Source organism: Schistocerca piceifrons, chromosome 2 (genome assembly GCF_021461385.2).
Source record: "Schistocerca piceifrons isolate TAMUIC-IGC-003096 chromosome 2, iqSchPice1.1, whole genome shotgun sequence".
NCBI lineage: Eukaryota > Metazoa > Arthropoda > Insecta > Orthoptera > Acrididae > Schistocerca > Schistocerca piceifrons.
The window spans coordinates 953,262,309-953,286,489 of record NC_060139.1 but is presented as its reverse complement, the minus strand read 5'-3'; the positions used below and the strand labels follow the sequence as shown (position 1 = coordinate 953,286,489).

Here is a 24,181-nt window from a genome sequence, read left to right as displayed (position 1 = left end):
TCATTTTAATAGTTTAGAATCTAATGATGCTCAGTCCACGTACGTGGCTGGGCTTATCAATGTTTATGACGTCAAAAATCGCAGACCAAGAAAGCCTGAAAATGAATCACGTTTAATGATAAGAGCTACACCTACAAAGTAAGAATAAAGGATGGTGATAATATTATTGTTTATTTTTGTCTATTTTTGGTTTAACTGGGAGAAGGGTTCAAACTATTCAAACGAGTCTGAAAGAAACAGGTGAACCCCCAAGAGACAAGAGAGGAATGTATGACCACAAACATTGTAGGACCTCAGAAGTAGTTAATCAAAGTGTCATTGATCACATTGCATCGTTTAAGGGCCGTACAAGCCATTATAGTTTTGATAAAACTAAAAAAACATACTTGCCAGACACTTTAAATTTGAAAAAATGTGCACATTGTACAAGACAAGTAGGCCTAGTGGTAAGATTGCGTCTTATGAATATTATAGACAGATATTCGTATCTAAGTTTAACACAGCTTTCAGATATCCCAGAAGCGACACCTGCAGTGCATGTGACAGGTACCAAGCAGAAATGAAAGCTCTAAACCTCCAGCTGGAACAGACTAATGATGACAAGGAAAAAGCAAATATTTTAAGCAGCATTAAGACAAAGCAATGTGAAAATGAACTACACTTGAGGAAAGCTAACATGTTTTATGACACAAAGAGAAAATGTAGGAAAATTTCAAGGAAAAGGGAGGATACTGAGGCACCTACTATTGATGTTCAAAAAAAATTTAAGGTTACCTAATTTGACCACTGTCAATTGTCATTGTATTTATTAAATGTCCGCAGCCTATCTACGGGAAATGCAACTTTTCTTGCTTACCAAGAAACAGAAGGAGGTAAAGGAGCAGACGAAGTAGTATCGATGTTGTACTATTATATCTTCACCATGTTACAGTCCAATGTCAAAAACTTGTACATATTTTGCGACTCTTGTAGCGGACAGAACAAGAACTACACCATGTTTTGCTTCTGTCATTATGTGGTACAAATCCTAAAAAAACTAGACTGCATAACAATCATATTCCCTATTCGCGGCCTCTCTTGCCTAGAATGCGATAGAGATATGGCCCTTTAAACGGCAAATTTCCCGCAGAGATACCAGAACATTGGGTAAATGAAATAAAGAATGCCAGAGTAAAGCCTTCGCCTTTCACTGTGATTGAAGCTGATCAAAACCTATTTCGAAAATGGACTGTTTTTTTGGAAAATCACTATCACAAGAAAGGCCTATTTGCTACACGACCAGTTCGCGAAATAAAATTTTCAAAAAACCATTGTAGGTTAGTTGAACACAGATCATCTCACACTGGGCACTTTCTTATGTCACCGATCCTAACACAACACCAGCTTACCAAGCTTTCAAGAGAGACAGAAGACCCTGGTGATAATACGTCCTCCTCTTTACCACCAATTCTGCGTCAAGGTAAGAGAAAATGACTCAACACTTTACCTTTGCTTTCCCATATCAATAATCTATAGACCTATATTGGGTTATAGAATAATACCTCATAACAATAGTGTAACCTTGAAAGTAATGAAAACTTATCAGTACACAAGTTTTTTATGACTACCATCACTTTTACCATGTTTTTTGTGTACCTATTTAAGTTTTTAATTAATAAAGCACCTTAAAATTGAAAATGTGTTTATTTTATTACATTTATTACCTAAACAAATAGATATAGAACAATAAAAATGTTGTGATAATTATACGGTGAACGTTTATGATATACAAGAGACTAGAGCAGAAAATTCGTCGTCCTGAAAAGTTACAAAAAAGTGACTATCATCATTTTTTCCTTGTGCTCTTCATTTGTTATTTGTGACGTAATTGACTCTTGAAGCCTCATGGCAACTGGAGGCCCAATACTGCGTAGCATTGACGCAACATGCTTTCCGGAATAGTCGTAGGAGTCCTCTTGGTTCACTACTGCAGCACGATTTGAAATAGCTTGTAATTTCTCAGTCGCACATGAAAAAAAAAAAAACCGATTTTGGAGTCGAGCAGAGCTTTTTCGCTGATTTTTGATGATGAAGGCTGCGATGGAGTTGCAGGTACTTTTCGTTTTAGTACTGCTTTGGGTGTCTCAGTTTCTGCTGGAATTTGTGATGTGCTTGGCGTGGTCTCGTTGAGATCGTCGACAGCAGTTAAATCTACAGATAGGGATTGTGGCTTCTCCAGTTGTGATTGTTCCTTTGTATTTGTTGGTGACACCTGCAATCAAAACATCAATTTTTTTTCAGGCGCCGGCAACTTCAGATAAATGGAAAAATATAGAGAATGGGTTTAAAGGACGATGGAACTTTCCAGGCTGTGCAGGAGATCTGGACGGAACTAGATTTAGCTGATTCCTATTATTGTTTCCTGTATGTTGATGTAGGAGCTAAAGGAAGAAATTCTGATGGTGGTATATTTCAAAACAGCACATTGTACAACGCTTTGGAGACAAATTCCCTTGCAATGCCAACTGATTTTGTTATTGTAGGGGATGATCCGTTTCCGCTGAAGATTTATCTAATGAAACCTTACAGTCGGCGTTACATGTCTCGACAGGAAAGAATCTACGACTATCGAGTTTCAAGGGCTCGAAGAGTTGTAGAAAATACTTTCGGCATACTTGTGACTAAGTTCAGAGTATTTGAAAAACCAATATCTTTAAAAATACAGTCGGTGGACAAAGTAGTACTAGCCTGGTGCTCGTTGCACAACTGGCTGCGGAAAACGAATCCCGCCTGCATCTCACGAGGCTTAATTGACTTCGAGAATGAAAACCATTGTATTTTCCCTGGATCGTGGCGTCAGCAGGAAATTACTGGCCTACAGAACCTTCCGTAAACTGCTAACAGACATCCACATCGACAGGCACAATAAATTCGGGATAAGTACCGTGATTACTTTAATAATGAAGGTGCTGTGCCCTGGCTAAATGTACTACTCGGCGACGTTCCAAATATAGAACCGTAGAGCACATCAGTGTCAATATTGTGCTCAGTTATTTTGTACATGGTTGTCTTCAATTAGTATGTGTCACAAAGTAAATGCATTGCTAGATATATTTTATTATAAGAATGTACTGTTATAGCGCTAGATATTGTTGTATTGTAAGAAGCTGGTACTGTTCCTATGATATACCTACTATTCTGTATAATCATTATAAAAACTGTTGTAATAATGTAAATGTAAGTAACAATTTTGAAAATGTATAAAATTTCAAATATGGAAAAAGTTTTATTTCGCTTACCAGATTTGATAGTGCGGGTCGTTGCTGAACGAATGGGCGAATGAAAGAATTCATCTTGTCAAACCAGAATATTTTTGGTTTATAAACCTCGTCAGCGCCAGCTCCAGACCGTTCGCTTTCGATTATTCTCTTCAGTTCCTGACAATTCGAACTCCTCAAGTTTTTAAATTTCGCAATTACTTCCTTCGGTCCGAATCCTGGAATTTGGAGCGCATCACTAATTCTTTTGGCAGCAGCCATTCTTGCATCTCGGTCTCTGTATTCTTCTCTGCTTACATCATACAAGACCTGCTCAGTAGCGTAAAGTTCCAGAAATTCTAAAGTTTCACTGTCTTGCAACTTGATCATACGACCTATAATGGCACTAGTTGCCATCTTGTTGTTCGTAGCACTAGATTTTGTAATCTGACACAGCCAAATATGAGGCAAACTCCCGACTGAAGATCAAACACGTCTGAAATGAAGCGTAAGCCCTCAAGCCTGCCCGTGACGTCACTGTCAAACTCGTCTCTTCGTCCACAGGGGTAGTGTTCCACGACAGCATGTTTCACGCTAGCGTGTCACGCCTCGTGGGAACCCGGCTTAATGAAGAGTAGCAGAAGTGACGTTAGCGATAAACTTAACAACAAAATTGGATACCACGAAGCAGACGAAATTAACTAATTATGCTATCTTGGAAGCAAGACATGCGTGACGTCCGAAGTAAGGAGGACAAAAAAAGCAGACTAGCATAGGCGAAGAGGGCATTCCTGGCCAAGAGAAGTCTGCTAATATCATACATCGATCTTAATCTGAGGAAGAAATTTCTGTGAATATACTTTTGGAGCACAGCATTGTGTTGTAGTGAACCACGGACTGTGGTGAAACTGGAAAAAAGAATGACATAGATACAAAAGTCTTCCTTTTTTTCTCCAATTCACATATCAATCCGGCTATAAAAACCAGAAATGTATTCACCCAAAAATCATCCTTTACCTCAAAAGTAGAATCAAGTTCGGCCATTTCGTCCAGATTCAGTTGTCTTGACTTTTCTCTTTTTTTGGCTGTTTTATGCATATTTTTATCTTACTCTTTTCGAAGCCAGCGTTTTCGTATATGTCGTGCGTAGAATGATTCTCTCGAACTTATTCAAGTAAACAAGCGTACAACTTTATTACACTCCAAGTACCGCTATAAACACTATACAATAGTTAGTAGCATCGAATTTCTTCAATATTGCTGACCAAAAGTTTTCATTATTGCGATTTCCAGACACTGCAGACTGCTCAATAATCCAGTCGCCTCGAATCTTACTGAAGCCTTTTGAGATCCATCGTCCTGAATAACTTCTAAAGCTGATGTTCGTCCTACCCCATTAACACTGAGAGTGTATCGTGACGCCCTGTTCAAAGTGTTTCGGAAATTCTGATTGTAAAATATTCCAACGGCGGATCGTCGAAGCTGAGAAGGAAGAGTACATTTGTTGCAACAAGCGGAAAAATGAAGCCGTTTGAGGACAACACACAAGTTTAGGGCGGGGGGGGGGGGGGGGGGGGGGGGTGAGCTGCACACGGAATATACACAGCTAGAGGGTTTATTTGTTTATTTCTAGCTTTGAAACCAGAATAAGTACCATGTATATTGCTTACATTGACATATGTACGGAGATATAATAAGGTGGCGCTACGGACCTACGCTGTACATTGCTTTGAAGCCGGCGCCACCATGTTAGTAGCCCCTCAACATAAGCAGACTACTGTTTACAGTCGCTTCTGGTTCTAAATTTCTGCCTTGTTCACGCAACAGTTGTCTTACATAGTAAATATTACAGTGCTTTCGTGAATAACACAGTCTCACGAAGGCAGTGTCGGACGTTATTCTGATCTTAAAGGCATATTTTATCCAGTGATACGACGCATTTGATCTCGTTAATGTAACTTTCTTCTTCTTCTTACACGCTTCGAATGACAAGGAGCGAAGTATGTGATGAGAAAAGGCTGTTTTCGTAAGTCAGCATTTTCCTTAATAGGGACTGACGGAACTGATGTTCTCTCCCCGAAAATGCTGAGGACCTATTTTGCTGTATCTGTACGGTTTGCAATATTTCCTTCTCACAGCTTTCAACCGGAGCGCTCTAGGACAGCTAAAATCAAATTGCATAAATGAAACCACTGCAGTAAAAGTAACCAGCACAACTAAATTCCTGTATATAACAGAAAATGTCCACTTGAACGAGTCCACTTACAAATGACAAACTATTTCTTCAGACTATAATCAGAACGACTAGAATACCTGTAAATGACGCAAGCTGGCATTTTTTTATCAGAACACTTTCACCAGAAGCTATATTTGGCCCTACTAACATGGCAAACGTCGGCTTCATACTTAATTAGTAAATTTATTAACGAATCAGCTAATTCTTATGATTTGTGTCCTGAATTTGGAACAGATAAATCTTGCAAAGGGAAATCCATCTTTTGATATAAACGTCACAACAAAAGACAGCTGAGCTACATGTCACCCATTTGTTGCAACAACGTCATAACTCAGAAATGACGATTTTTCAACTACCTAGTTTTAACACTTTTAAAGGCCACCGAAATCCTATGAGAAATGTGTAATTGCATGACCTTGAAAAGTAGTTGAAAGTAAGTAGTTAGAGGCAAGGCAACCCCCGTTTCTTCACACATTGGAAAAGAAACATTTGATGTACTCCCTTTTCCCTTGTTCCTGTGAAGTTCTTTATGTTTGGTTAGAAAGGATCGAATTCTCCTACTAGCGTAGTAACAACTCGTATTAGCATGTCCCATCAACATTTTTCTTCTGTCTCGAGCGGAAATATTAGTTGCTTATCTATCCTCACCGTAATTTGTCCTCTAATTTTTAAAGTGAACACGCTGTTCCTACGTTCAGCTGAATTTTCATGGGCAGTTAATTGTGGCTGACGGTTTTTCCACTCATTTAATCCCTCATTAGGTTTTGTAAACAACAAGCATGGGACACAAAATACACTGCCCTTGCATTGAGAGTATACTAAATATAGTCTTTTTTGTTTCTCACCATTCCAAATGATTATGTAAAACAAACCTTTATTTAAGAGTCCCGGAATGTCAGTACAAAGCCTGCATGAATCACTGAAATCACAGTCCATATTCTGTTGCCACAGGACCTTGTTTAACGATCTGATCGCGAAGGAATTCATTTATTATCCAGCTCGCAGAATCGTCAAAAATTGGACCACTATCATAATTTGCTTTGTGTAATTTATGTCAACTGAAATTACTGTTTCCGCGACATTATTATTGCTTACATTAGCGGAAACCCTTACTCAGAATACCCACGGGCTGTTCACCACATTGTTACCCTCCACTTTATTACACTCTGATGTTTCTAGACGCGAACTCGAGCTGCAACTAGCTGGCTGTGTTTCATTTTTAAATGTTGTTATTGTTGTGATCTTCAGTCCTGAGACTGGTTTGATGCAGCTCTCCATGCTACTCTATCCTGCGCAAGCTTCTTCATCTCCCAGTACCTACTGCAACCTACATCCTTCTGAATCTGCTTGGTGTATTTATCTCTTGGTCTCCCTCTACGTTTTTTTCCCTCCACGCTGCCCTCCAATACTAAATTGGTGATCCCTTGATGCCTCAGAACATGTCCTACCAACCGATCCCTTCTTCTAGTCAAGTTGTGCCACAAACTTCTCTTCTCCCCAATCCTATTCAACACCTCCTCATTAGTTATGTGATCTACCCATCTAATCTTCAGCATTCTTCTGTAGCACCACATTTCGAAAGCTTCTATTCTCTTCTTGTCTAATCTATTTATCGTCCATGTTTCACTTCCATACATGGCTACACTCCATACAAATACTTTCAGAAACGACTTCCTGACGCTTAAATCTATACTCGATGTTAACAAATTGCTCTTCTTCAGAAATGCTTTCCTTCCCATTGCCAGTCTACATTTTATATCCTCTCTACTTCGACCATCATCAGTTATTTTGCTCCCCAAATAGCAAAACTCCTTTACTATTGTAAGTGTCTCATTTCCTAATCTAATACCCTCAACATCACCCGACTTAATACAACTACATTCCATTATCCTCGTTTTGCTTTTGTTGATGTTCATCTTATATCCTCCCTTCAAGACACTATCCATTCCGTTCAACTGCTCTTCCAAGTCCTTTGCTGTCTCTGACAGAATTACAACGTCATCGGCGAACCTCAAAGTTTTTATTTCTTCTCCATGGATTTTAATACCTACTTCGAATTTTTCTTTTGTTTCCTTCACTGCTTGTTCTATATACGGATTGAATAACATCGGGGAGAGGCTGCAACCCTGTCTCACTCCCTTCCCAACCACTGCTTCCCTTTCATGCCCCTCAACTCTTATAACTGCCATTTGGTTTCTATACAAATTGTAAATAGCCTTTCGCTCCCTGTATTATACCCCTGCCACCTTCAGAATTTGAAAGAGAGTATTCCAGTCAACATTTTCAAAAGCTTTCTCTAAGTCTACAAATGCTAGAAACGTAGGTTTGCCTTTCCTTAATCTAGCTTCTAAGACAAGCCCTAGGGTCAGTATTGCCTCACGTGTTCCAATATTTCTACGGAATCCAAACTGATCTTCCCCAAGATCGGCTTCTGTTAGTTTTTCCATTCGTTTGTAAAGAATTCGAGTTATTATTTTGGTGCCATGACTTATTAAGCTGATAGTTCGGTAATTTTCACATCTGTCAACACCTGCGCTCTTTGGGATTGGAATTATTATATTCTTCTTGAAGTCTGAGGATATTTCGCCTGTCTCATACATTTTGCTCACCAGATGGTCGAGTTTTGTCAGGACTGGCTCTCCCAAGGCTGTCAGTAGTTCTAATGGAATGTTGTCTACTCCCGGGGCCTTGTTTCGACTCAGGTCAATCAGTGCTCTGTCAAATTCTTCACGCAGTATCATATCTTCCATTACATCTTCATGTACATCCTCTTCCATTTCCATAATATTGTCCTCAAGAACATCGCCCTTGTATAGACCCTCTATATACTCCTTCCACCATTCTGTTTTCCCTTCTTTGCTTAGAACTGGGTTTCCACCTGAGCTCTTGATATTCATACAAGTGGTTCTCTTTTCTCCAAAGGTCTCTTTAATTTTCCTGTAGGCAGTATCTATCTTACCCCTGGTGAGATAAGCCTCTGCATCCTTGCATTTATCCTCTAGCCATCCCTGCTTAGCCATTTTGCACTTCCTGTCGATCTCATTTTTGAGACGTTTGTATTCCTTTTTGCCTGCTTCATTTACTGCATTTTTATATTTTCTCCTTTCATCAACTTAATTCAAAATTTCTTCTGTTACCCAAGGATTTCTATTAGCCCTCGTCCTTTTACCTACTTGATCCTCTGCTGCCTTCACTACTTCATCCCTCAAAGCTACCCATTCTTTTTCTACTGTATTTCTTTCCCCCATTCCTGCCATTTGTTCCCTTACGCTCTCCCTGAAACTCTGTACAACCTCTGGTTTAGTCAGTCCATCCAGGTCCCATCTCCTTAAATTCCCACCTTTTTGCAGTTTCTTCAGTTTTAATCTACAGTTCATAACCAATAGATTGTGGTCAGAGTCCACATCTGCCCCTGGAAATGTCATACAATTTAAAACCTGGTTCCTAAATCGCTGTCTTACCATTATATAATCTATCTAAAATCTGTCAGTATCTCCAGGCTTCTTCCATGTATACAACCTTCTTTTATGATTCTTGAACCAAGTGTTAGCTATACTTAAGTTGTGCTCTGTGCAAAATTCTACCAGGCGGCTTCCTCTTTCATTTCTTAGCCTCAATCCACATTCACCTACGACGTTTCCTTCTCTCCCTTTTACTACTACCGAATTCCAGTCACCCATGACTATTGAATTTTCGTCTCCATTCACTACCTGAAAAATTTCTTTTATCTCATCATACATTTCCTCAATTTCTTCATCATTTGTAGAGCTAGTTGGCATATAAATTTGTACTACTGTAGTAGGCATGGGCTTCGTGTATATCTTGGCCACAATAATGCGCTCACTATATTGTTTGTAGTAGCTAACCCGCACTCCTATTTTTTTATTCATTATTAAACCTACTCCTGCATTACCCCTATTTGTTTTTTTACTTATAACCCTGTATTCACCTGACCAGAAGTCTTGTTCCTCCTGCCACCGAACTTTACTAATTCCCACTATATCTAACTTTAACCTATCCATTTCCCTATTTAAATTTTCTAACCTACCTGCCCGATTAAGGGATCTGACATTCCACACTCCGATCCGTAGAACGCCAGTTTTCTTTCTCCTGATAACGACGTCCTCTTGAGTAGTCCCCGCCCGGAGTTCCGAATGGGGGACTATTTTATCTCCGGAATATTTTACCCACGAGGACGCCATCATCATTTAACCATACAGTAAAGCTGCATGCCCACGGGAAAAATTACGGCTGTAGTTTCCCCTTGCTTTCAACCGTTCGCAGTACCAGCACTTCAAGGCCGTTTTGGTTAGTGTTACAAGGCCAGATCAGTCAATCGTCCAGACTGTTGCCCCTGCAACTACTGAAAAGGCTGCTGCCCCTCTTCAGGAACCACGCGTTAGTCTGGTCTCTCAACAGATACCCCTCCGTTGTGGTTGCACCTACGGTACAGCTATCTGTATCGTTGAGGCACGCAAGCCTCCCCACCAACGGCAAGGTCCATGGTTCATGGGGGGGGGGGGGGGGGCATTTTTAAATAGCACATCGATTTTTGCATTCCTTCTCTCAATTCCCTCTTCCTTTATTGCTTTATCTTTCGCAAGTTTCCGGGACTGGGGACCACTTACACTTCGCCGTCTGCCACGCATTTTCATTAATACTAAAATATAAATCACAAACTAAACAACTGCGCTCTATAGAATTTCAAATTATACTGAACTGCCAGCCAAGGGGCGGGCTATTACAATCACTGGCGATATTTTCTTTGAATCTGAAGTTTTAATCGGCATTGTTGGGTGTCGACACTGGCTACTCCTATGACAGTGTTAGCGGCGTCTCCCATTACAAAGCTTAATTGCAAGCAACGAGATTTACCTTCTCGACGTATATCACGTGAGAAGGCACAACAATGAATACACTGAATAGTGGTCACATAGTTGCGACGTAACTTCGTTACTAAACCAAAACCTGTCCTTATTCCGCTGCCTGACCAGATCGTTCGCGAAATTTGAGCTGATTTATGCCAATATTATTCATATACTTTTCTTTGTAAGTTAATTAGCATTCTGTTTTCAAGAGTTTAAAATATTTTTAAAAAATATTAGCAGCCTGTAAGCCAACCATGAAATCCACCGCCCCTTAAAATGCGCAGCAATAGGTAGCTGCCTAGTCTGCCCAGGCGTAAATACGTTTCTGGATATACCTGCAAAATTATATCATTGTACAGCTCATAGTTCAGGAGATAAGATGTCATAGACATTAAGCTGCGTGAAAATAAAACTGCAGCGTGAAATTCGCCACAGATACAGTCAAATATGTGTATAAACACGTCTGAAATGTGTTAAACATATGTGATATATATTTGACCTGTGCATACGCGGGCAAAGCCACGTGTGAAAAGGTCATCTTAAACCCCCTGGAACGATTTCAACCAAATTAAGCCCACATATTAGCTTATATCTGGAAAGAAATACAGATACAGTCAAATATGTGTATAAATACGTGTGAAATATGTTCAACATACGTGAAATATACACTACTGGGCATTAAAATTGTTACGCCACGAAGATGACGTGCTACAGACACGAAATTTAACCGACAGGAAGAAGAGGCTGTGATATGCAAATGATTAGCTTTTCAGAGCATTCACACAAGGTTGGCGCCGGTAGTGACACCTACAACGTGCTGACATGAGGAAAGTTTCCAACCGATTTCTCATACACAAACATTAGCCTATCGCGATTGCGGTTTGTCGTATCGCGACATTGCTGCTCGCGTTGGTCGACATCCAATGACTGTTAGCAGAATATGGAATCGGTGGGTTCAGGAGAGTAATACGGAACGCCGTGCTGGATCCCAACGGCCTCGTATCACTAGCAGTCGAGATAACAAGCATCTTATCTGCATGGCTGTAACGGATCGTGCAGCCACGTCTCGATCCCTGAGTCAACAGATGAGGACGTTTGCAAGACAACAGCCATCTGCACGAACAGTTCGACGACGTTTGCAGCAGTATGGACTATCAGCTCGGAGACCATGGCTGCGGTTACCCTTGACGCTGCATCACAGACAGGAGCGCCTGCGATGGTGTACTCAACGGCGAACTGGGTGCACGAATGGCAAAACGTCATTTTTTCGGATGAATCCAGGTTCTGTTTACAGCATCATGATGATCGCATCCGTTTTTGGCGACATCGCGGTGAACCCACGTTGGAAGCGGGTATTCGTCATAGCCATACTGCCGTATCACCCGCCGTGATGGTATGGGGTGACATTGGTTACACGTCTCGGTCACCTCTTGTTCGCATTCAATTCAGATGTGTTACGACCCGTGGCTCTACCCTTCATTCGATCCCTGCGAAACCCTACATTTCATTAGGATAATGCACGACCTCATGTTGCAGGCCCTGTACGAGCCTTTCTGGATACAGAAAATGTTCGACTGCTGCCCAGGCCAGCACATTCTCCAGATCTGTCACCAACTGAAAACGTCTTGTCAATGGTGGCCGAGCAACTGACTCTTCACAATACGCCAGTCACTACTCTTGATGAACTGTGGTATCGTGTTGTAGCCGCATGGGCAGCTGTACCTGTACCCGCCATCCAAGCTCTGCTTGACTCAATGCCCAGGCGTATCAAAGCCGTTATTACGGCCAGAGGCGGTTGTTCTGGGTACTGATTTATCAGGATCTATGCACCCAAATTGCGTGAAAATGCAATCACATGTCAGTTCTGGTATAATATATTTGTCCAATGAATATCCGTTTGTGATCTGCATTTCTTCTTGGTGTAGCAATTTTAATGGCCAGTAGTGTACATTCAGGGGGAGTACAAAAATATGGAAACATCAAATACACAACACATCACCATGTTTAATACAATGTATGGAAACCATTGCCATTCAAAACAGGTGCCACTCGTCTCGGAATGGATAAATACAGGTCCGTTGTGGTTTTCAAGGAAATCCTGTACCATTCATTCTGCAAAAAAAGTGGCGAGCTCATTTAACGGTTATATAGGTCGATAGCGATCACGCACCATAGTCTCCAAAGTAAACTGCAAAGACTCAATAGAACTGATGACTTTGGTAACCAGGGGAGATTGAGAATTCATCCTCGTGCTGGAAAAACCAGTCCTGGACGATGCGAGCTGTGTGGACGGGGCGCTGCCTCTTGGAACACAACGCTACAACTACCACAACTGGAGAACAAACATTGCACCATGACATGGACCTGATCAGCAAAAATGGCCACATAATTCTTGGTAGTAATGCGATCTTACAGGGTAACCATGTGGCCCCTATAGAATACCACGATATGGCTGCGGAAGTCATCGGCGAACCCACACCATGTTTCACTTTTAGGACCTAAACTCTGCCAGAAGTCCCAAACAGTGTAAAACAAGACTCATCTGACCAAATGCCTTTCTTCCAACGCACCTAAGTGCAGAGTTTATGTTTTCAACACCACGTTTTCCTTTTACGGGCTTCTGCATAACTGATCAATGGTTTTGGAATTCCAGTTCGCCCTCCGATTTCCTGATTATGGAGCTCCCTCCGCGTTGTTTTGGTGCTGACAGGATTCGCGAATGCAACATCCTTTGACTTTTGCAGCTGACATCCTCTTATTTTTCGCCACAATCCTCTCCAATGACCTTCTGTCACGATCACTCAACACACACTTTCGTCTGCTTTGTGACCTAGCGGATGATCTTTCTCCGCTTTTCCTGCATGTGGTGTAAATCTTTGATACGATGCCTCTTGAAACATTAAATAGTCCGACTACTTTGGTTACGAAACCAATCACCAAACGAGCTCCAGTAATTTGCCCAAGTTCGACTCCGCTGGGCCTCGACATAATGCACTCACAACAACACATAACACTGTTCAGACCACCACTCACAGTTGCATCGTATTGAGGTCATTTCCACAGGTGTCGTTCACGGTCAAATAGAACAGCGCAACCTGCATGTTTGACGATCATCTGCATTTATGTTCAAGCAAGTATTTCTCGCAATGTTCCCATATTTTTCTCTAACTCCGGTACAATGCTCTCAAATATTAGTGTGTGTCATATTGATCTTTCGCAGTTAGTCTTTGGTGGCAAGAAGGAGCACTTGCCCCCCTGCCCCCTCTCCCCCACCCCCCGCCACCCACAGTGTATTCTGGCGTACAGTGCTTTTTTTTTTTTTTTACATGCATATTGATCAACTAGGATCACGTTCGCAACTTCAGTTCCTCTTATTCCTTTGTTTTTGTTTCCTATTTTTCCAGTATTCCCTCATTTTCTCCCCATGAAGTCTCTTCCTTTCTTCTATCCATGTTGTTCCCGATTTTTTATTTCTTCTGTTTTGAAAGCCTTCCACGTTTACTATTTTGTTTTTAAAACGGTTTCTTTCTGCTATTTCTGATTCTTTGATGTTGTTTCTTTCAAGATCTTTTCTTACTTCTGTAATCCATGCTATTGTCGATTTCTTCATCCAGAAATATAGGAGTATTTGTTTTGTTAGTCTGTTTCCATCCATTCGGTAGAGATGTCCAAAAAAGGTTAATCTTCAGATATTTTCTCTATATTTTTGTAGATCTCCTCATTACTTCTTATTTTCCAACCATCTGCAGTTTTCATTGCACCCATTATTTTTCTAATAATCCTTCTTTCCAGTACCTCTAGTTTGTCCATCTTATAGTTCATCTTAGGCATTCAGATCCATATAAACATCCTGGTCGTAGCACTGTGGTGTAGTGTTTTAGTTTTGTTTTTCTGGATATACATTTCTTGTTGTAAATATTTATGGTCAAACCATATGCTCTTTCCATTTTGTTAATTCTTACATCTATTGCAGATTTTTCTAGTCCATTCTGTCGTATAGTTTCTCCAAGATATTTAATTTTATTTACTCGCTCTATTTTACCTATTTGTGTTTCTATGTATTTTGGAGCATTTTTTATATTTGCCGTGAATTTTGTTTTTTTCAGCTGAAATTTTGAGACCAGTTCTGTTTGCTAATTTTTCCAGAATGTTTATTTGAGTAACTGCTTCTGTCAGGTTTTCTGAAAGTATTGCGAAATCATCCGCAAAAGCCAAGCAGTTTACCTTAATTCCATTTGTGTTCCTTCCCAGAGTTATTGGTTCAATTTTGTGGTTTTTTAGCTCCGAATTCCAGACCCTTACAATTTTTTCTAGAACACAGTTAAACAGTAAAGGTGATAAACCATCACCTTGTCTAACACCAGTTTTTATTTCTAAAGGCTGAGATACTTCTCCCATAAATTTGACTTTAGATACTGTACCTGTTAGTGTTTCACGAATTATGTTTGCTAGTTTTGATCATCATCATCATCATTTAAGACTGATTATGCCTTTCAGCGTTCAGTCTGGAGCATAGCTAGTTTTGATTTAAGTTTAAATTTTTATTCATTACAGAATTGCAAACGCTTCTAGAAGCGAGTGTATTACGATCAATTCCCTGAGATATAACGAGTGTTTTTCGTCCACCGTACTTTCTCGTCATATACTTGTCGGCACTTGGTGCCTGTACTGCTCAAGAGTCAAGTTGCTTAACGCGCTGATAGCCTCGTGCTGCTCCAATGTCAGCTTCTTCTTAGCTGATCAATTATTGGATAGCGGCATCTAACTCGTCACACAAATATTTCACTTCCTATCGCTAAGAAACGATCTCCCAACTTGCTTAATAACTTAAGCTGAAAATTTACTACTGAATATTTAACCTTTCACGACAACAATTTAACTGTCAATATTTACGGAACAAAATGACATACTCTTACAGTTCTTGTACGGAGGAAGGGGGGGGGGGGAGGTTATTTTATGTGTTGAAAGTGACACCCATTAGTAGCTAAACCACGTCGATGCCGCTGAGCTGTGGACCGAACTACAGTTGTCAGTGCTGCCAATATGACAACTGCAAAGAACGTCTCTATGGTTTCTCGTATCTCGTTCAGTGTAGCTGGCTTCTGCTGATAAACTTCATTTTTCAAGGTTCCCAATAGGCAGAAGTCAAGAGGTGTAAGGTGTAAGTACCGCGTTGGGTACTCAACAGCTCCTCTTCGACCTATCCATTGTCCAGGTAGATTTTCATCAAATGGTTCAAATGGCTCTAAGCACTATGGGACTTAACATCTGAGGTCATCAGTCCCCTAGAATTAGAACTACTTAAACCTAACTAACCTAAGGACGTCACACACATCCATGCCCGAGGCAAGATTCGAACCTGCGACCGCAGCGGTCGCGCGGTTCCAGACTGTAGCGCCTAGGACCGCTCGGCCACCTCGGTCGGCGTAGGTGTTCATCCAAGTAGGCTCTAACACCTCCATTGTAATAAGGCAGAGCATCATCTTGTAGACGGAAACTTTCATTTCCAAACATCTCTCCGATGGCAGGTAAAAACGAAGTCTGCAGCATATTAAGGTATACCTCACCAGTTACATACCTTCAAAGAAGAATAGGGCAATCAAACGGCATGATGAGAGACCACACCACACATTGACACCCAGTAGATTAACATGTTTATCCACATGAACTGGGGAATTTTCAGGAGCCCAGTACACGCCGATGTGGCGGTTTACAGTACCGTTCAGTTAGAACTGCGCTTCGTCAGACCAGAAAACCATCCATGCAAAACGTTCATCTTCGCCAAGCATGCCTTCAAACCATTCGCAGTACTCCATCCTTCGATCCGAAATGTCCTCTTTCATAGCGTGCAGAATTTTGGAATGTACGCGTTCCACTTTGCAGCCTTCAGAATCGTACGCTTGATCGGCATACCCCGCTTTTCACGTGCACCCTGCTTCACACATTTCTGAGGTGACCTAGCAAAATGTTGCAACAGAGCAGCGCTTCTGGACTTGTTGGCGTTTTTGGTCAGCCAGACCTTTCCCTATGCACATCCTGAACAATTCCGTCGGCTTCAAATTTATCCCTAATACGATAAATTGTTGTATGTGTTGGTGGCTGAATTCCGTACACGTTACACCATTGCCGTTGTACTTCCACCGTGTTTTCGCACTTACCCTACCACTTCAATACGGACCTGCGTTGCCCAAACGACAATCTTACATCATTCACTGCTGCACTGTCATCTGCTATAAAATGCATGCCAAGATCTGTTGAGAAAACAATCGACATGTTACATCGACATCTACATCTACATCCATACAGCGCAAGCCACCTGACGGTGTGTGCCGAAGGGTACCTTGAGTACCTCTATTGGTTCTCCCTTCTATTCCAGTCTCGTATTGTTCGTGGAAAGAAAGATTGTCGATATGCCTCTGTGACTCTAATCTCTCTGATTTTACCCTCATGATCTCTTCGCGAAATATACGTAGGAGGGGGCAATATACTGTTTGACTCCTCGGTGAAGGTATGTTCTCGAAACTTCAAAAAAAGCCCGTACCGATCTACTGAGCGTCTCTCTTGCAGAGTCTTCCACTGGAGTTTATCTATCATCTCCGTAACGTTTTCGCGATTACTATATGATCCTGTAACGAAGCGCGCTGCTCTCCGTTGGATCTTCTCTATCTCTTCTAGCAACCCTATTTGGTACAGATCCCACAGTGGTGAGCAGTATTCCAGCAGTAGGCGAACAAGTGTACTGTAATCTACTTCCTTTGTTTTCGGGCTGCATTTCCTTAGGATTCTTCCAATGAATCTCAGTCTGGCATCTGCTTTACCGACTATTAATTTTATATGGTCATTCCATTTTAAATCACTCCTAATCCCTAATCCCAGATAATTTATGGAATTAACTGCTTCCAGTTGCTGACCTGCTGTATTGTAGCTAAGTGATAAATGATCTTTCTTTCTATGTATTCGCAGCATATTACACATGTCTACAGTGAGATTCAATTGTCATTCCCTGCGCCATGCGTCAATTCGTTGCAGATCCTCCTGCATTTCAGTACAATTTTCCATTGTTACAACCTCTCGATATGCTACAGCATCATCCGCAAAAAGCCTCAGTGAACTTCCGATGTTACCCACAAGGTCATTTATATATAATGTGAATAGCAACGATCCTACGACACTCCCCTGCGGCACACCTGAAATCACTCTTACTTCGGAAGACTTTTCTTCATTGAGAATGACATGATGCGTTCTGTTATCTAGGAACTCTTCAATCCAATCACACAATTGGTCTGATAATCCATATGCTCTTACTTTGTTCATTAAACGGCTGTGGGGAACTGTATCAAACTGAGACGTCCCCTTAGAAAAATTATAAATGACGGTGCTTAAACTGAAACACAATATTTTTAGCGCAACGCAATCTGACTTTCATAATTCTTACAAAAGAATGGCCCTGACTAACAATAACCTATACCTTTCATGAATCACTTACCTCACAAAAATCTTCGTTACTCAAACTACTGTAATACAGCGTGCGCCAGTACTGCCAGCTGAATAAAAGATTCTAACTACTGAAGGCACTAACTACTGTTCGGCATAGTTAGCAAATGAAAGATTTTGATAGAGAACAAAATGGTTCAAATGGCTCTGAGCACTATGCGACTTAACTTCTGAGGTCATCAGTCGCCTAGAACTTAGAACTAATTAAACCAAACTAACCTAAGATCATCACACACATCCATGCCCGAGGCAGGATTCGAACCTGCGACCGTAGCAGTCACGCGGTTCCGGACTGAAGCGCCTAGAACCGCACGGCCATCTCGGCCGGCGATAGAGAACAAACAATGTCTTTACCTTAATAGTGAACATATCAGTTCATGATATCCAGTATTACAAATTTACTCTTTCTGGCGGACACACGTCCAGATCGTCCGCTCTTAAAATTCTGCCATCTCTCTCCCCATATCCACCACTGCTGGCGGCCACCTCCAACTGCGCAACGCTATGCGCTGTTCACATCCAACTGCCCACCACTACAATAGCGAATATTTCAACAATGCCAACCAGCCACAGACTGCACGCAGCACAGTCAGTGATTTTCATACAGAGCGCTACGTGGCGTTACCAACATAAAAACCTAAACAGCCTACTTACAAAACGCCTTGCGGAAGGCAAGAAAAACAGCATCTACCTGAGAACCTGTGTCTATGACCCTCTGAGTCTTGTGGACGAATAGCGCGAGCTGAGTTTCACACGATCGTCTTTTTCGAAACCCAAGCTGATCTCTACAGAGTAGATTTCTAGTCTCCAGAAAAGTGATTATACTCGAACATAATACGTGTTCCAAAATTCTACAACTGATCGATGTTAGAGATATAGGTCTACAGTTCTGCACATTTGTTCGACGTTCCTTCTTGAAAATGGGGATAACCTGTGCCCTTTTCCAATCTTTTGGAACGCTACGCTCTTCTAGAGACCTACACTACACCGCTGCACGAAGGGCGTCAAGTTCCTTCGCATACTCTGAGTAAAATCGTACTGGTATCCCATCAGGTCCAGAGGCCTTTCCTCTTTTGAGCGATTTTAATTGTTTTTCTATCCCTCTGTCATCTATTTCGATATCTACCATTTTGTCATCTGTGCGACAATCTAGAGAAGGAACTACAGTGCAGTCTTCCTCTGTGAAACAGCTTTGAAAAAGACATTTAGTATTTCGGCCTTTAGTCTGTCATCCTCTATTTCAGTACCATTTTGGTCACAGAGTGCCTGGACATTTTGTTTTGATCCACCTACCGCTTTGACATAAGACCAAAATTTCTTAGGATTTTCTGCCAAGTCAGTACACAGAACTTCACTTTAGAATTCGTTGAACGCCTCTCGCATAGCCCTCCTCACACTACATTTCACTTCCTGTAATTTTTGTTTGTCTGCAAGGCTTTGGCTAAGTTTTTGTTTGCTGTGAAGTTCCCTTTGCTTCCGTAGCACTTTTCTAACTCAGTTGTTGTATCACGGTGGCTCTTTTCCATCTCTTACGCTCTTGCTTGGCACATACTGATCTAATGCATATTGTACAATGGTTTTGAACTTTGTCCACTGATCCTCAACACTGTACTTGAGATAAAACTTTTGTATTGAGCCGTCAAGGACTCTGAAATCTGCTTTTTGTCTCTTTTGCTAAACAGAAAAATCTTCCTACCTTTTTTAATATTTCTATTTACGGCTGAAATCACCGATGCTTAACCGCTTTATGATCGCTGATTCCCTGTTGTGCGTTGTTTTAAATAGTTCGGGTCTGTTTGTCACCGGAAGGTCTAATATGTTATCGCCACGAGTCGGTTCTCTGCTTAACTGCTCAAGGTAGTTTTCAGATAACGCACTTAAAAAAGTTTCACTGGATTCTTTGTCCCTGCCACCCGTTTTAAACGTTTGAGTCTCCCAGTCGATATATGGTAAATCAAAATCTCCACCCAAAACTATAACATGGCCAGGAAATCTACTCAAAATATTTTCCAGATTTTCTTTCAGGTGTTCTGCCACAACAGCTGCTGAGCCAGGGGGCCTATAGAGACATCCAATTAGCATGTTTGAGCCTGCTTAACTGTGACCTTCGTCCAAATTATTTCACATTTCGGATCTCCGTTGATTTCCTTTGATACTATTGCACTTCTTATCGCTATAGACACGCCTCCCCCTTCACTGTCTGGTTTCAGCCAACTTTCCGTCCCAAGTACTATGTGGGCATTGTGACCGTTTATTAATGAGAGCAGTTCTGGGACCTTTCTATAGACGCTCCTGCAGTTTACTATTACCACATTAATATTGTCATTCCCTGTTTCGTCTCAGGAAGCGTCTTGTCGGGCCTAGGGAGGGAATTCTCTAACCTAAAAAACCCACATGTGCACTCCACACGTTCTCCGCTATCCTTGTAGCCGCTTCCTGCGTGTAGTGCACGCTTGACCTATTCAGGGGGACCCTACATTTATCCGCCCAATAGCGGAGGTCGAGAAATTTGAACCCAGATCTCCGCAGACTCGTCTGAGCCTCTGGTTTAAACCCTCCACTCGGCTCCAAACCAGAGGAGCGCAATCGGTTCTGGGAACGACTCTACAAATAATTTGCTCAGATTCCACTCCGCAAGCGAGGCTTTCCGTCTTCACCAACTCCACCAACCGCCTGTATGAACTGAGGATAACCTCTGAACCCAGACGGCAGGAGTTATTGGTGGCGACATGAGCAACAATTTGCAGTCGGGTGCAACCAGTGCTCTCTATCGCCGCCGGCAGGACTTCCTCCACATCTCGGATGAGACCCCCGGCAAGCAGACAGAGTGAACACTGGCCTTCTTCCCCGACCTTTCCGCTATTTCCCTAAGGGGCTCCATCAACCGTTAACATTGGAGCTCCCAATCACTAATAAACCCCTCCCTCGTGTGCCTGCTCGGACCTTGCTGAAGGAGCGGCCACATGTCCACTCAGACAGAGCGGGCGATGCCACACGGCCAGCCTCCACATTTACCCTCCGCCTCGTGCGACGCGAACGCCTTTGAACCCGCCACTCCCCTTGGGGAGAGGGTGGCCCAACCGCGCCCGGAACCTGCGAAGATGTCTCGGCAGCAGGGACCGTGGGTGAAGCATGTAACACCTGGGGTGTACCATGCGACGCACCAGACTTCCCACTGCCGCTACACTCCGAAGCAGCAGCCTGAAAACGGCTAACCGCGGCCATCAGCACATTAAGCTGTTCGCGAACAGTGGCCAGCTTCTCCTGCGTCCGTACACAGCAGTCACACATCCTATCCATCCTAAGAAATCAACAGTTTACTGTAGAGTTAAGTAATCAACTTTTAACTAGACTGCTAATTCACTAAAGCTGATAGCTGACTAAACTGTGGTTACTAGTCACTTCTTGTTGGAAACAATGAAAATAAGCACTAACTGTCTCTGCATTGTATTCAAAACAAAGACGAAATCTATGGAACACTATTACTAGTACTCGAAAATTAAAGCTTTCTAAAAACAAAAACACACGGAAAAGAAGTGACAAGTAAGAAAAACGCAGTTAATACTTAAATTTGCGTAACTTGCTTCACAAGAGATGTGGAGCAGACGGCGGTTACGACGACACTGAAAGTTGCAACGGTACGCCACTTTGTTCCAAAGATATTAATTATCAAGGAGTGTCTACATATTTCCGGAACCCTCTGTGTAACTGACATTTTTAGGGAGACAGTCTCAGTAATGTTGTATAGTATTATTGCGCAGTGTTATCGACCGATCGACCGCGTAGTGACCGCTTAAGGCAAGCTCGGAGAGTTAGCTGCCCGCTGTAATAAAAAAACTGAGGAAATAGATTAACTCTGAATTTGATGAGATGTCATGGGACGTCCGCCCCGCAAAAATACAATGAAGAAAAAGGCACAAGACACCCATTGGGGCGCCAAGGAGAGACGGCGCCACAGGTGCATGCTTTCTTTACAAGATGTATCATATTACTAACGGCCTCTTGAGTCGTGTAGCTTGATAGCGCTTCCATCAGCATTGTACTCAATAGGCTTCCAGAAGAATTGGAAAAAAAGTGTGATAAACCCCAGGTAATCAAATTTAATGCGGAGATTTACTTGTGGCACGTTCCGTCTTTTCTGCACAGGAGTTCCTCACAATAGTTTACAGCTTTTCTCTATAGTATGTTATTTATTGAAATATTCTCTTCAATTTTTGTCGTCTTTATTAATTCGTTTTTTCACAGATTTTGTTATATGTAGATTACATACTGACTACTTCCATGACGAAGTACACTATGTGATCAAAAGTATACGGACACCTGACTGAAAATGACTTACAAGTTCGTGGCGTCTCCCATCGGTAATGCTGGAATTCAATATGGTGTTGGCCCACACTTAGCCTTGATGACAGCTTCCACTCTCGCAGGCATACGTTCAGTCAGGTGCTGGAAGGTTTCTTGGGGAATGGCAGCCCATTCTTCACGGAGTGCTGCACTGAGGAGAGATATCCATGTCGGTCTGTGAGGCCTGGCAAGAAGTCGGCGTTCCAAAACATCCCAAAGGTGTTCTGTAGGATTCAGGTCAGGACTCTGTACAGGCCAGTCCATTACAGGGATGTTATTGTCGTGTGACCACTAGGCCACAGGCCGTGTATTATGAATACGTGCTCGATCGTGTTGAAAGATGCAATCGCCATCCCAGAATTCCTCTTCAACAGTGGGAAGCAAGAAAGTGCTTAAAACATTAATGTAGGCCTGTGCTGTGATAGTGCTACGCAAAACGACAAGGGGTCCAAGTCCCCTCCATGAAAAACACAACCACACCATAACACCACCGCCTCCGAATTTTACTGTCGGTACTACATACGCTGGCAGATGACGTTCACTGGGCATTCGCCATACCCACACCCTGCCATCGGATCATCACATTGTGTACCGTGACTCGTCACTCCACACAACGTTTTTCAACTGTTCAATCGTCCAATTTTTATGCTCCTTACACCAAGCGAGGCGTCGTTTGGCATTTAGCGGCGTGATGTGTAGATTATGAGCAGCCGCTCGACCATGAAAACCAAGTTTTCTCACCTCCCGCCTAACTGTCATAGTACTTGCAATTGATCCTGATGCAGTTTGGAATTCCTGTGTGATGGTCTGCATAGATGTCTACCTATTACAAAATGGTTCAAATGGCTCTAAGCACTACGGGACTTAACATCTGAGGTCATCAGTCCCTTAGACTTAGAACTACTTAAACCTAACTAACCTAAGGACATCACACACATCCATGCCCGAGGCAGCATTCGAATCTGCAACCGTAGCAGCAGCGCGGTTCCAGACTGAAGCGCCTAGAACCGCTCGGCCACAGCGGCTGGCCTGCCTGCCTATTACACATTACGACCGTCTTCAACTGTCGGCGGTTTCTGTCAGTCAACAGACGAGGTCGGCCTGTACGCTCTTGTGCTGTACGTGTTCCTTCACTTCACTATCACATCGGAAACAGTGGTCCTTAGGGATGTTTACGAGTGTGGAAATCTCGCATACAGACGTATGACACAAGTGACACCCAATCACTTGACCACGTTCGAAGTCCGTGGGTTCCGTGGAGCGCCCCATTCTGCGGTAGCCTCTTGGGGCACCAAGTTGAGAGGGGCACCAGAGGCACACAAGTCCAAACTTTATATACGAGGACTAAGGAAATCTGTCAAAGGTGAAAGTATATGACGTTAAACGCAAAAATATTCACCAATTTCACTACTCTAATCGTCCTGGACAGTATAAGTGTATTTTTTCGATGCGTCCCGCCTCACCCGCCATGAACCATGGACCTTGCCGTTGGTGGCGAGACTTGCATGCCTCAGCGCTACAGATAGCCGTGCCGTAGTTGCAACCTGAACGGCGGGGTCTCTGTTGAGAGGCAGGACAAACGTATGGTTCCTGAAGAGGGGCAGCAGCCTTGTCAGTAGTTGCAGAGCAATGACTGACTGATCTGGCGTTGTAACATCAACGAAAACTGCCTTGCTGGCTGATACTTCGAATGGCTGAAACCAAGGGGGAACTGCAGCCGTAATTTTTCCCGAGGGCATGCAGCATGCAGCTTCACTGTATGGTTAAATGATGATGGCGTCCTCTTGGATAACATATGCCTGAGGTAAAACAGTCCTCCATTCGGCTCTCTGGGGGGAAGGGGGGACTACTCAGGAGGACGTTGTTATCAGGAGAAAAAAAGACTGGCGTTCTACGGATCGGAGCGTGGAATGTCAGATCCCCTAATCGGGTAGGTAGGTTAGAAAATTTAAAAAGGGAAGTGGATAGGTTAAAGTTAGATACAGCCGGAATTAGTGAAATTC

At 42.4% G+C, this 24,181-nt stretch overlaps 1 protein-coding gene across 3 annotated transcripts in view; it reads right to left on the bottom strand.

Annotated features, from left to right (window-relative positions):
• Positions 1–178: 178 nt before the first annotated feature.
• The window catches only part of LOC124778014 (THAP domain-containing protein 1-like), a 49,126-nt gene continuing 25,123 nt past the window's right edge, over positions 179–24,181 (bottom strand). For all 3 annotated transcript variants that reach the window (XM_047253591.1, XM_047253588.1, XM_047253589.1), the window contains exon 5: positions 179–2,251. In XM_047253591.1, the coding sequence (XP_047109547.1) occupies positions 2,124–2,251 (128 nt within the window). In that variant the 3' untranslated portion in view covers positions 179–2,123. The remainder of the gene's footprint in view (positions 2,252–24,181) is intronic.